Consider the following 12,912-nt stretch of genomic DNA (forward strand, 5'->3'; position numbering starts at 1 on the left):
TTTGCATAAGAGATGAGTATGTAATGACAACTGGAGATGTGGGGAAGCACTAGGGGCCACACATGAGTCTCCATGGAGAAGGTGTTAAACTATACTTGAGAAAATTCATAACATGGATGAATCAACTTTTCTAGATTTCTGTGAGAATGAGAATGCTTATAATATAAGGTGAAAGAGGTTAATCAGCAATAGGTCATTCTGGGAGGTAGGAGATGAAGATTGTACTGTCTTTTTCAGAGACTGACATACAATCTAACATCAATATCTTGACATGATTTTTGACTTCTCATCTGCAAAAACTCATCTTTTCCCCAAGTACTCTAACAAAATTCTTAAGGGGATATGAATCAAAAATTCTGTGTTTGCTGACACAGTTACATATGATTTTCCATCTATTTTAGTGCTTTTACATGACATATGTATGATGAATGGGCATAAAAAGGTTCCTTAATATATGTAGCTCACTTGTCAATAGAGATACATGATATTACCATAATTTAAAAAAATACAAAGGACATATGATTTGAGGAAAAATTGTAATAGTATAAAAATCAATAAATTTTGCTCCACTAATAATAAAATAGTGCTTAAAATAGTGAGATTGATTCATGTCTGTAAGATTAACAGAGAAAACATTACAGTATCTAATAATTAGTGAATGTGAAACATGAATGTTATTGATGAAAGTCTAAATTGGCACAAACTTTCTGAAAACAATATGTCATTTCTTTCAAAATGAGATTGACCTGTTTATTCCACTTCTATGAATCTAAGAAAATGGTAAAATATGAGGCTAAAGACTTGGTATAGCAATACTTATTATAGAACTATAGAATAGACCAACTGGAAACAGGAGAAATCAGAGATTGGCTTAGTGAGTTTGTTTCATAAGTATAGCTGAAGATTTTTAGGTCATTAAAATGATGTCTTTGATATATATTAAAATATATCAGTGTAATCATGTTAACTTTTATTAATCATAACTTTATGATCAAATAGTTCGTTTGCAGTGTCTGGAGGCCCTGGCGCGTCCATTCTCTCTCTCTATGTCTCTCTGCCCCTTTCTCTCTCTGTCTGCCGCACTCAAATAAATAAACCAAAAAATTAAAAAAAAATTATCAAACTACATGTATAAAATAATCCCAAATAAAAGATATGTAAATAGAATAAAGTAAAAATACTAAAATATGAATGCAATACTTGATTGTGGGATAAATGGGCTTAGATTTTCCATGCTTTCTATGAGAAGAATATTTGCTTTTATAATTAGGGAAAATATTTAAAAGTTCCTAAAGAGGGCTGAAGAGATGGCTAGTGGCTAAGGTGCTTGCCTGAGAAGCCTAAGAACTCTTGTCTCAATCTCCAGGTCCCATGTACAGCCAGACTCAAAAGTGACACAAACGTGCAATGTCGCACATGTGCACAGGGGGTTCATTCATTTGGAGTTTGTTCACAGTGGCTGAAAGGCCTTGGCATGTCCATTTTTTCTCTCTTTCTTTCTCTTTCTTTGTCCCTCTCTAAAATAAAATAAAATAAAATAAAATAAAATAAAATAAAATAAAATAAAATAAAGTAAAATAAAATAAAATAAAAAATTTCCTAAAGAATAGATTGAGGTAAGTGATAAATTGCCTTATTTATTTTTTTAAGAAAATTGACCAAAAGGGTTAGAAAATTTAGCTAAGATGGTAGAATGCTTGCTTAGCATGCATGAAGTCCTGGATTCACTCTACAGTGCCAGTAAACAAGGGGTAGTGGTACACGCCTGCAATACAGCACTCAGATGACGGAGGTGGGCGGACAAGAAGTTCAAGGTCATCATTAGCTATGTAGCAAGTTTAGGAATAGACTTGTCTCAAAAATGGCTGAGAAGGACATAAATAATATCAAAACTGTAAAACATATATATGATTGGCCCTTTGTGTTGATGAGTTCCATATTTGCGGGCCCAAGCAAACATATAAAGTATTTGTAAAAATGCATCTAGAGCGAATATATACAGACTTTTATAATCACTATTCCAAAACTAAAGTATTATAATAACTACTTACATAGCATTTACATTGTAATCAGAATTTTGAGTAATCCAGAGATGATTTAAAGTGCATAGGAAGACATGCATAGGTTAAATGCAAACACTACACTGTTGTCTGCAAAGGCCATGAACAGTATGGAGTCTGGCAGTAGCAGAAGATGGTGGCATCAGTTCTCCAGACATGCTTAGTGGTGACTGTTATTCCCTAAGGGACAGAGAGCATATGCCATCTGGAATATGGCAGATATGGTTTAAATCCTGGCTCAGCAGGCAACTTGATCTACAACCCTGGGCTAGTCATTTAACCAGTCTCAGTCTCTTTTTTGCAAAACAAAAAAAAAAAAATAATAGCTTATCACCTCTGAGGGTTGCCAAACTAGCTTGATGCTTAGCACTGAGGCTGATATGGTCGTTCTTCATACAAGGCCCAGCCATGCATGCCTAGAGAAGACTGGAGGAAAGATTATGGAGGAATTCTAGTTTTACCTGTCTGTTTGCAGTGTCATTATAATACCCTAAATTATACATGGCTGCACAACTATTTTTTGAATTGGGAAGCAATTGTTACACTTGTGAGGGACTCCGAACGCAGTGCTCACCTCATTAAACAGTAGCTCCCGTCTCTGCTGCTTTCGGAGGTCCATTTTCTTCACTGCCACCTGCTTCCCTGTGTGCTTCTCTGTTGCAATGCACACAATGCCTGTTGACCCTTCTCCAATTTTGATAAAGTTATCCAAGTACTCCCTGGGGTCACCTGGGCTGACTACCAGTTGCAGAGCAGCTCGGAACTGTTCATGGGACACCCGGGATGGCTGCTGGTCTGAGGAAGAGCCCCAGCTGGGTGGGGGGTAGGTGCTGGATGAGATGCTGAGAGAGCTCATATAAGAAGCACTGGAGATGTACTGTGAACTGGCTTGCAAGGAAGGGTGGTGGTAGAGGGTGGCTTTGTGGTACCCAGAAGGGTACTGGTGGCTGCTTGAGGAATAGCCCGCTTTGCTTTGACTTTGAGGTAGTTTGGCAGGACCCCTGGGGTAGGTGTCAGACCCTGACAGTGGAGGGCTGAAGACCATCTGTGCCCGATCGTAATCCACCTGGGAAGACAGACATGGATGGACAGCATTCACATATAGATTTGAATCTGAAACCTACATCTAGCAGAATGAAAAGTACCAGGTGTATCAAAGATCTGCTGGGACAGTCACAGTACCAACTTCCCCTACCACTTTCACCACCCAGGTGATAACTGTATGTGTGTCTTATCCAGCTGTGCTTTCTGTGTACGTGCTATTTTCTTTACCGTGAACAACCCCATAATGAAGGTCATTAGTCTTTGGCCAGCATTTCTGGGAAGAAGTTTCAGGGCAGGAGGCCTTCTCCCAGGTTGTGAACTCACTTATTTGAAAGTTACATGTACATTCATATGCATAACATAGAATATACTTTTATACAAGGGAAAACATGGATCATGGTACCAAGTGGGTTTTGCTTTAATGTGTACCATAAAGAAAATTTTCTTGTGTGTGAGTATAAAGGACATTTGGCCAGCATTCAAAGAGATTCCAGCAAAGATTGTTCTACTCTGATGGTGAGAAAAACTGGTAATAAGAAAGTGAGGGGCTGGCAGAGGAAGGTCAGGGATACCAGTGTCTGGGGGTAATCCCGGCATGCACTATTATGCCTATGTTCTCACTGAGATTATGTGCTCTGGCCTTCTCCAGCTGTGAGGTCATATGGACATGCAAGAACCCAAGGGAGAAGATCACATAGTAAGAAACTGAAGAACTGAATCCTTCCAGGGGTGAGCTAGAAACTGAAGTCTTTATCCAGTGGTTTATGAGCCATCATAGAAGTGGCTCCTCTATCCCCAGTCCATCCCTCAGAAGACTGCTTTCTTGGACAATCTGTTAGCTGAAACCTCCTGAGAGATTCCAAGACAGAATTCGCCCTGGGAGCCTTCCAAATTTCTGACCTACAGAAACTGAAATGTTAAGTGTTTGTTTTATAAGTCTGGGAGTAATTTCTTGAGCATCAGTGAGTTTTGTTTTGTGACATAGTTTGCTACAGAGCAATTTATAGCTGATACAATGGGATAATTGACTCAAGAAATTGAGTGAGACAATAAATGTTTATTGTTTGAAGCCCTGACATGTTGGGATTTGTTAGGCTGCAATAGATAATGAACACATGGGAGAGAATCATAAGTTCTGCTATGACCGCATTAAGTTTTGAGAGTTATTAGACATCATGTCTTTGATGGTGTCACATTTTGCTCAGATGGCCTTGAAGCATGGATAAGTTATTCCTAAACCCGAGTCCTGTCGTGGATACAGAGGACTGTTAGGCCTGGGTATTGATTCTCATAGTTTTAGTCAAATCACTTAGCCTCTCTGAGTATGTTTCCTCATTTGTAAAATGAAATAATATTAAAACATTAATATCTAACTTCTTAAGTTACAACTAAAAGGATGGTATACACATCAGATGATTTGAACAATGAGTGCCTCTTAAATTCTAAATAGTGCCAGTGTACTTAGCATAAGAGTGGGCATGTAAAAGTAAACAAGTAATAACTACCGTGCTATGGAACTAGCTAGCATTTGTTGAAAATGTACAAAGTCCCAGCAGCACATAGATTCTTATAGTTAATCCTCAGAGCAACCAGACAAATGACATTACTTGTAATGTATTAAACAACAAGCTATAGTTAAAATGCCATATTAAAATATAGGCTTTATATTTGTGCTACACAAGGCAAATTCTTGTGTGTGTGCCATAGGAGTAGAGGTAACATCACTATACACCAGGATTCTTGCTTTAGATTAAGCTACCATTAGCTAAGTACAGGCTAACCAGCAAGTTGGTTAGGCCAAGTGAGGTCTATAAGCTTCTATGTTTGAAAGTATGTCTTAATGCTATCATTTTGCTGTGTGTTTCATGAGGGAAATTTGCTCTTTTATTTAAAACAAAAATGCATTTAGTGCTCACAAGCATGTGCAACTGCTCTCTGATGGTGTACTGCAGACAGAAATGCTGTGGCCTGCCAGAATGGCGAACACCACTTCATAGCATTAGGCCCTATTCTCCCGTACCACCTAGGAGCAGCACTGTCATTGTTAGGGTCTCCTCTGAGCAGCCAGCTTGTGCTATAAAGAGGACACCTGCCGGCATGCAGAGGACAATTCCCTACCACAGGCAGAAGGCGGAATCGTTTTCTGAGAGAAATTAAGTCTTTTTGAGAAAAAGATGCAGTTGTCTTTTGTGGCTGCTGGTAAGAGGTGCAGACTCTTAAAGAAGCAACTTGGAACAACCACTACTGCAAGAGACACTTTAGTCCCAAACTCAGTTACTCAAAGAAAAATTAAACATCTGCCTCAGGCAAAGCAGCACATCATCTTTCCTTGGGGCTTTCACCCATCCATTCAAAGGCAAGCTACCAGGCAGACAGATTTTCTGAAGGAGAAAAGAAGAATGTAAGAAAGGTGGTCTTGTTGGAGCCGCTGTGTCACTTAACCATAGCCATCTTTGAGTTTAACTAATTGCAGGCTTCATGAAGATGGACGTTACTGGTCCATGCCTTTGTGAGATGCCTCATTCCTTTTTCCTGTGGGCATCAGGAAGGGTCCCTTTTGCTTGTTGGTCAAACTGAGCCACCTCGGGGAGATAAAACTTCTCCCGAGCCATCCAGGACCAATGGCCCCCTACTTCCGAGAGGACCAGAGGACCTGTTTCTGCTACTAAGATCTGCCCTTGGTTCCCAGTGGAAGGCTTCTACAAGTCCCAGCAGCTTAGCACACTGCACATAGGTCAGCTTTCTTGCCTGCCTTGTCATTTATGCCACTGCTTGTTGTCACCTACCCTATCTGTGTGGTCAAGAATGGGGCTCTTCTCATTTGAAGGCTCTGGCATTTTCCTGGGGCCACGAATGACTACTGTGACTACGCCTTGCAGGAGTAATAAACACTAAAGCATGAATAATATTTGTAAGGGATACAGCGACTGTTATAAGCAATCTATGTATGTTAGAGCTTTTAAACCTCAGTGCAAGCAATGGGCCTCCAGGTTACTGTTTTACAAATAAGGGGATGAGACAAAGGGCTGAAGAAGGTCAGGCAAAGACTTTAAAGCTCCTGAGACAGAAGAATGAGGTTTCATTTTATTACATGAGTCCTGCACAGTTCTACAGATGGACTTCAATGATAAGAGGAGAGGAGGTCAGAGCTGAAGAGAAGACTGACAGAGGGGTGAGCCTGGTCAGGGTGTTTCATCCAGGGCCCAGATGTCTGAGCAGCCTGGAGCAAGCTGTAAGAATTGGACCAGAAAATGATGGCTGATAAGGCCTATAGGGATGGGATGGAAGAAAAAATTTAGGTTGTATTTTTTTCTTCAGTCTTGGCTTAGAGAAATCTGCTCAAACATACAAAAAATATAGTTGTCACAGTGAAATGATCATCTATGTGCGTAAGCCATCGTTTTCAGTTTTGCTTTGGTGGAAGCACAATTTTATGTTTGGGGACACCAGTACACAAGCTTTCTTCTGTATACTCTCTTAAGAAGGAAAACCCAAGCTTTTTATGTGATGAGACCTCCCTCCTCACATGGCTCTTAAACATTTGCAATTATATAATTATCCTACTCTAAACTTGTTTTTCTTGTGATAGTGTGTGTTTGGGAGTGGGTGAAACATAAATGATGACTTTGTCTATATGTACATATTTTCATGTGTCTGATGTGTGTGTGTGTGTGTGTGTGTATGTGCAGGTACAGGTGTATGTAGATGTGTGTGGAGGCCAGAGGACAACTCAGATACACTGCTCACTTTTGTTTTATACAGGATCTCTCATTGGCCTAGAACTTGCCAAGTAGGCTAGACTGGCTGACCATGAATACCACAGATCCACAAGTCTCCACCTCCCCAGTGCTGGGAGTGCAGTTGTGTGCACTACCATGTTCAGCTTTTTTATGTGAGTTTTGGGGATTGAACTCAAGTCCTCATGTGTATAAGGCAATCATTTTACTGATTATACTATCTATCCAGTCCTGTTTATATATGTTTTTATATACACATGTTCATACAAAGGAATGAACTGGACTGTGAGATCTTTCCTAAAATGTAATCTACAAATACATTCTAGAAGAAAAAGAAATCATCATGGAGTTAATATGAGAAGGCTTCTTTAGTGCATTGTATCTAGCTATTTAGTACAACCACAGTGTAGTGGAATTAGATCAGCCAATGGAAGGACATTTAACAAGTGAATCCAATACATTTCTCATTGCCCATGCTCAAGTCATTTCCAAAAGATGTCTGCATGTAGCTTATCCCAGGAGATCTTTAGCACAGGATTTGGGCTATTGATCGTGGTGGAAAGCTGCATGCAGGGGAGAAACAACAGAGATACCACGGAGGTTTTCTCTTATTTCCTTTGTGCTTTGTGCATAAGTAGCTCCTTTGGAATGAGGTCTTGGTCCACAGATTATAAAGGGGGACTCCCATATGGCATCATGTAATAAGAAAAGGCTATCTCAATTATTTTGTCAATCAGCACCCAAGGCTTCCAAACTGCTTAGCTGAACTACAAAGATGTCTCTCATGGTCATTGAACATTGGATGCAAGTAGAGAGGAAATTCTCTGTGGAAATCTTTAAAAAATATAGACAGATGAAAGTCAGTCCTTTATGAGTAGTAGTTAGTTTTTAGTTTTTTTGAAAATTTTTAGTATACCATGTGCATTAATTCTCTAAAAATATGCCTTTTTATGTCTTTATTCAAAATCGCAAGGGAGAAAAGTCTCATTATATGGGAACACATAACTCTCAGTTAACAGTTCAGCTAGAATACCCTTCTACAATGAGTGCAGCATCTCCAAGGATAGGGTCAGACAGAGGCTTGTGATGTATCAAAATTATTAACAATTACAGCAATGAATTCATTTAATCAATCAATTTCAGCAGTGGTGCAGTGGGGTGGACAGGGCATAAAACTCCTCACAGCTATCAATTGCTCTGATTACAGCTGGCTGTCAGCCAGAATTCCCCTGATCCATGTTAGTTAAATGCACATTAATCTGAATTTGGCAGTGTAATCAAGGACCTAACTGAACTGTGAAATTGAATTCTGCAGTAGAACATCATTTGACCATTTTATGCCAAAGCTGGAGGAAAAAAAAAAAAAAAAAACACTTTGCTGAGGGGAGGGCAGGAGAAAGAAAAGGAATAAAATTTTCCTGCAGTTCTTTGTCACCATGGCCTTTTTCCCTGACACGAGGGAGGCCGAGGTTGGATGGTGTTGGACTGCAGGGTGCAGAGAGGCTGTGCCCGTGCCCACAGAATGGTGACTGTGTTCCATGATGGATGGTCAGTGACAGGGATAGGAGGTAACTGCTTGCAGTGCTGAAGTGTGATGCTCCAATCCACCTTTCCGGAGCACAATGAAACAAAGAGATTGCTCATTACAGAAAGGAAACCACGAGGCTGAGTAAGGAAACCACGAGACTGAGTGTTGCTTGCTTGCTCTGTGTAAATCAAACATGGGATAAGAAGGAAGTACAGCCCTCTATTATCTGATCATGGAAAGGACATCTTAAATTTTCCTGACCTAACTCAGAGGAAAATGTTAACAGGATCAGCCTTGGCCAGGGGAAGGGAAGATGGGCATCTTTAAAGGGTCCAGGACCAATAACTAACTTGTTTCCTGTACAAGGTCATTTGAAAGACTGGTAATTAGGCAAAGGTGGTTCATTTAGTCCTGTGCCCCTCTAGTTATACTCCACAATTTTCCACTGTGATGGGAAGGAAACAGTACTGGTGGGGAAACTGCTCCCTGCTGGATCTCATGTGGGCTGTACAGCCCAGCACAAGCCTGCCAGACTCACGCACCTCAAGCCTTGGGTTCTGGGTATCTGCTGCTTAAATCAAGGTGGTTGTGTTCTGGGAGCTCCAGTCTGCTTCAGTGCAGCACATTACGGGATTCCCAGTTGCATCATAATAACAGTCACTGTTGGCCCTGCTTGAGGTAAAATGTTCACTTGTGCTCAGCCAAGATTAAAGTCCTCCATAGTATTTGGTTTCACTTGCAAAAGGAAACAGCCCTTTTACATAGTGAACTTTTCACATTCTTACCGGCTGAATAACACAGGGGCATAGCACAGTGTCAGCTAGTGGCCAGTTTTGATAAAAGTGGCAAGTGTGCTTGACTATTACTGTCAAGGACTAGTAGTCATAAGTAAGTCCTGGTGACACCTTAGGGTGCTGATGCAGGGGTTTGGGAATAGGGTAGGTTCTAGAGGGATAGACATGCTTGTTGCATGTAAGAGGAGCTGGTTAACATGTAGGAGAAGCATATTGCCAGGGAATCTCCTAAAATTATTCCACATTGTTCACATTTAAGCCTGCAGGAATACATATCTCATGACAAGACCTCTGAAGTCATGCCTTACCCATCTTACAAAATATATGGTAACTGTACATTGAGAGAGTGTGAGCAACTGGCTCTGACCTCTGCAGATAGGTAAGGCTTAGTTCTAAGATTAAGTTCTAATGATTAAGCCTGTGATCAGCAGGCTCCAGTACTGTGTGCCACTAAATTGGCATATTCAGTTAACCCTCAGAACTTCCTGCTGCAAACTTGAAGACTGTGTTCTCCCCAACAGCAAGTTGTTCTGTCTTGCCATGCCCCACTACCTGCAGCAATGTGGAGGGACTATGAGTCTGTAAAGACTGGCTCTTTGCTTCAGAATATTGTCCTGGGAGGACTGGGGTGGACAATACAAGCTTAGATTCATGCTGCTTTAAATTTGGTAATAGAAAAGCCCACTCATAAGGACCAGAATACAGCTTACTTTGAATACAAGAGCATGTTTTGGGAGGTGTATGAATTCATATGTAAGACATATGTTAAAGTTGTACTGAATCACCTCTTTGTATTCTCATGGCCTTTAATGAGCATCCCATATGAGCATTTGGAGAAAGGAAACGAATTTAAAGGCAAGGATCATTATGGTAAATGAGTAAGCAACCTTCTTTCAATCCCTCTATTTTTCTTAGATTCTTGGTGCAGTCCTTCAGGCTTTAGTATTATTGTCATTTCATAACATACCAGACCCCTAATGGGTTTCAGAGAGGCATTGTACTAGGATCCTCGGTACAAAAGGAGCTGCTGTTTTCTTTCTGCAGCCATGGCTGAGTCTGGGCACTGCATGTGCCACAAACATAAAGAACAGCAAGTCACTGACCTCCTGATTCAGGAGGATGGAGCACACTGTTACTAGTGATATTTTCCTTCCTGAGAAAGCAAAGTGATAGCTAAGCAGCGAAAAGCATTGCAGGTGGCAGCAAGGCCTGGGGGATTTGTACTCTGAGCTCCTTAATGTAGCATCTGTTTGGGATTCCCAGGGCTACAACCTTGGTCACACCTTTGCTCCCCTGTACAGAGGAGATGGTGGGATGAACTGGTTAGAAATAAATTGGTAGTTCTCACAGTCTCTGGCTTCCATATGAGGGCTGAAAATTTCACTTTCTTTTTAGTGAATGAAGAAAACATTGAGTGGTGGAATTGAGGACCTCAGGCTATTTCACCTGTTCAGACTTCATATGGTATTGAAGAATTATTCTGGCCCTCTGTGACCCACTTCTCTAAGGTGAGGCAGTCATGGGCTGTGCAAAGGGACTGTGTGGGCAGATAGAATTTACATATATATATACACACATACATACTTATCACACACATATATATGTGCATATATATATGTATATGTGAATATTTATATATATATGTGATTGTCCTACCTCTGCCTCCAAAGTACTAGTATTAAAGGCATGTGCCACCATGCCCAACTCTACTCCTATATTTAAAAACTAAGTAAAAAATTTTCAGACATGATATTCCTATGAATGGCATCAGCACATATGACAACCTGTTTTCCAACCAGAAATATTCCTTGGAATAACAGTTGGTGCTGTTGGCATATGTTAAACTATTTTGTTTATTAACATTGCTTCTCACCATCTACAGATGAGGGAATTGAGGCACAGAAAAGATGGAAGATCTAATAAATGATCAATTCCAGGGGATCCAATTCTAGACCTTTTGCTCTTTTACTCTTCTATATATTGGGTGAAAAAATCTAGTTATCTCATCATCTTTTTGAACACTCAGATTAAAGCCATCATAGAGTCTTGGAGATCTAACTTTTCCTTCAGCCTGTGGTTCCAGTATTGACACACTTCACCAGGATTCCACCCTGCCAAGAACAGAGGGCATAAAGAGCTTTCCCTGCATATCCCAAGCCCATCCATGAGTTCTCACCAGCAAGGCAAGGCAAGGATAGCCTGCAGTGTGCATGTATAGGCTAAAGGGCCCCACATTCCAATTTTCTGCCCCACAGTTTTCTTGTTGGAAAATGGGAGCATTCTGGAAACATAGACATTGGAATCAGAGGGGCGTGATTGTGAATCCTGGCTTAGCCACTTGCCTTCATGTGCTTGGATGCTTGGATAAACATAAAGGCTCAGCTTCTAGGACTCTCAGCCTCAAATCTTGACTTGTGATGACTAACTTGGGATGATATCTGCAGAACACTTCTCACAGTGCTTAGAGCACAGTACTTCTTGTATCATAACCACTCTCTGTACACTTGCCACACAGAGACTGAAGTGCAGCCTACATGGACTAATACTGGGCTGTTCAAACTTACCAACTTATTTAACTTTCACACAAAATGATGAGACAGGGACTGCCATTATCTCCATTTTAAAGTGTAGGCATAGTAACTTGCTCACTCAGTTACTAAGCGGCAGTGTTAGGGTTCATACTCCTGCAGTTTATCTCCAAAAAAGAAAAAAACAATGCCACTAACTGTTAAAAAGTACCTGATAGATGTTAACACAATGGTGTTCATATGAAGTGTATTTTGACCTGCCCTGTCGATGAAGTGGGGTGATATATTTTGTTGTTGCAGAAATTTTGGTTATGATGAGTGAAAAAGGAATGCTATCTCTATCTCATTGGTACAACCCACCAATGCTCTTAAATACTCTGAAATACACAGGGCAACCCCTCACAACAAAGAATTACCATATACAAATGCGATGTGGAGAAACCTCAATGCAGAGTGAAACAGGGTGATGCAACCTAATTGTTAATTTAATTAATTGCTAATTCAACTTTATTATGTCAGTATTAAAACTTGTTGTACAAAGGTAGGTTGATTGTTTGCCACCCTCAGAAGCTGCCTCTACTCTGAGGAGATGCATCCCAGGTGATTTCCAAAAGGCTAGATCCCAGCTGAGTAGGAGCTGAATGAACAGGATGCTACTATAACTCCCAAACCCTTTTCCCTAAGTTACAGTGGGGGCAAGAACTCGATGGGGCTGTGCAGCTCAGTAAAGTAATACATCTATCCGATGTATTGCAAGTGCATGGTGAACCAGTGGACTGTTACTATGCCAGGACTTCTCGTGGATTGTAGCCTGAGCATGAATGAGTATGCTGGACTGGCACCAAGGTACATAAGGTGGCAGTGGAGTCCCTGAAGAGCATTGAATGAGCAGCATCAATTACATGGTGACAGATTCTCTAGTTAGGTCCCCTTGATCCATAGTAGACATAGCTGCAGGGAAGGGGAGAAAGCATTCTGTCTCTCCATTTGACAGTTTGTATAGTTTTGTGGAGGGAATAGTGTGATATTTTGTTAGGATTTTCTTTCCTTCCTCAATATTTCATTTTCTCCATTCCAGTGAAAAACATTTACAAGTACAGAGTAAATGTTGTATCAATGGAGTTTATAACACTGTTGATTCCTATCATTATGGCAGAAATATTAGATAGGTAACATCAGAGGAGTGTTTTGTTTGTTTGTTTTTGCTTTACTGTGAATTAC

The 12,912-nt window shown here is 40.5% G+C and overlaps 1 protein-coding gene across 4 annotated transcripts in view; it reads right to left on the reverse strand.

Annotated features, from left to right (window-relative positions):
- Positions 1–12,912, reverse strand: part of Pak5 (p21 (RAC1) activated kinase 5) — a 312,771-nt gene that overhangs the window by 21,812 nt on the left and 278,047 nt on the right. For all 4 annotated transcript variants that reach the window (XM_004661518.2, XM_045157197.1, XM_045157199.1 and 1 more), the window contains one exon: positions 2,635–3,126. In XM_004661518.2, the coding sequence (XP_004661575.2) occupies positions 2,635–3,126 (492 nt within the window). The remainder of the gene's footprint in view (positions 1–2,634; positions 3,127–12,912) is intronic.

This window comes from Jaculus jaculus, chromosome 8 (assembly GCF_020740685.1).
Source record: "Jaculus jaculus isolate mJacJac1 chromosome 8, mJacJac1.mat.Y.cur, whole genome shotgun sequence".
Classification (NCBI taxonomy): Eukaryota; Metazoa; Chordata; class Mammalia; order Rodentia; family Dipodidae; genus Jaculus; species Jaculus jaculus.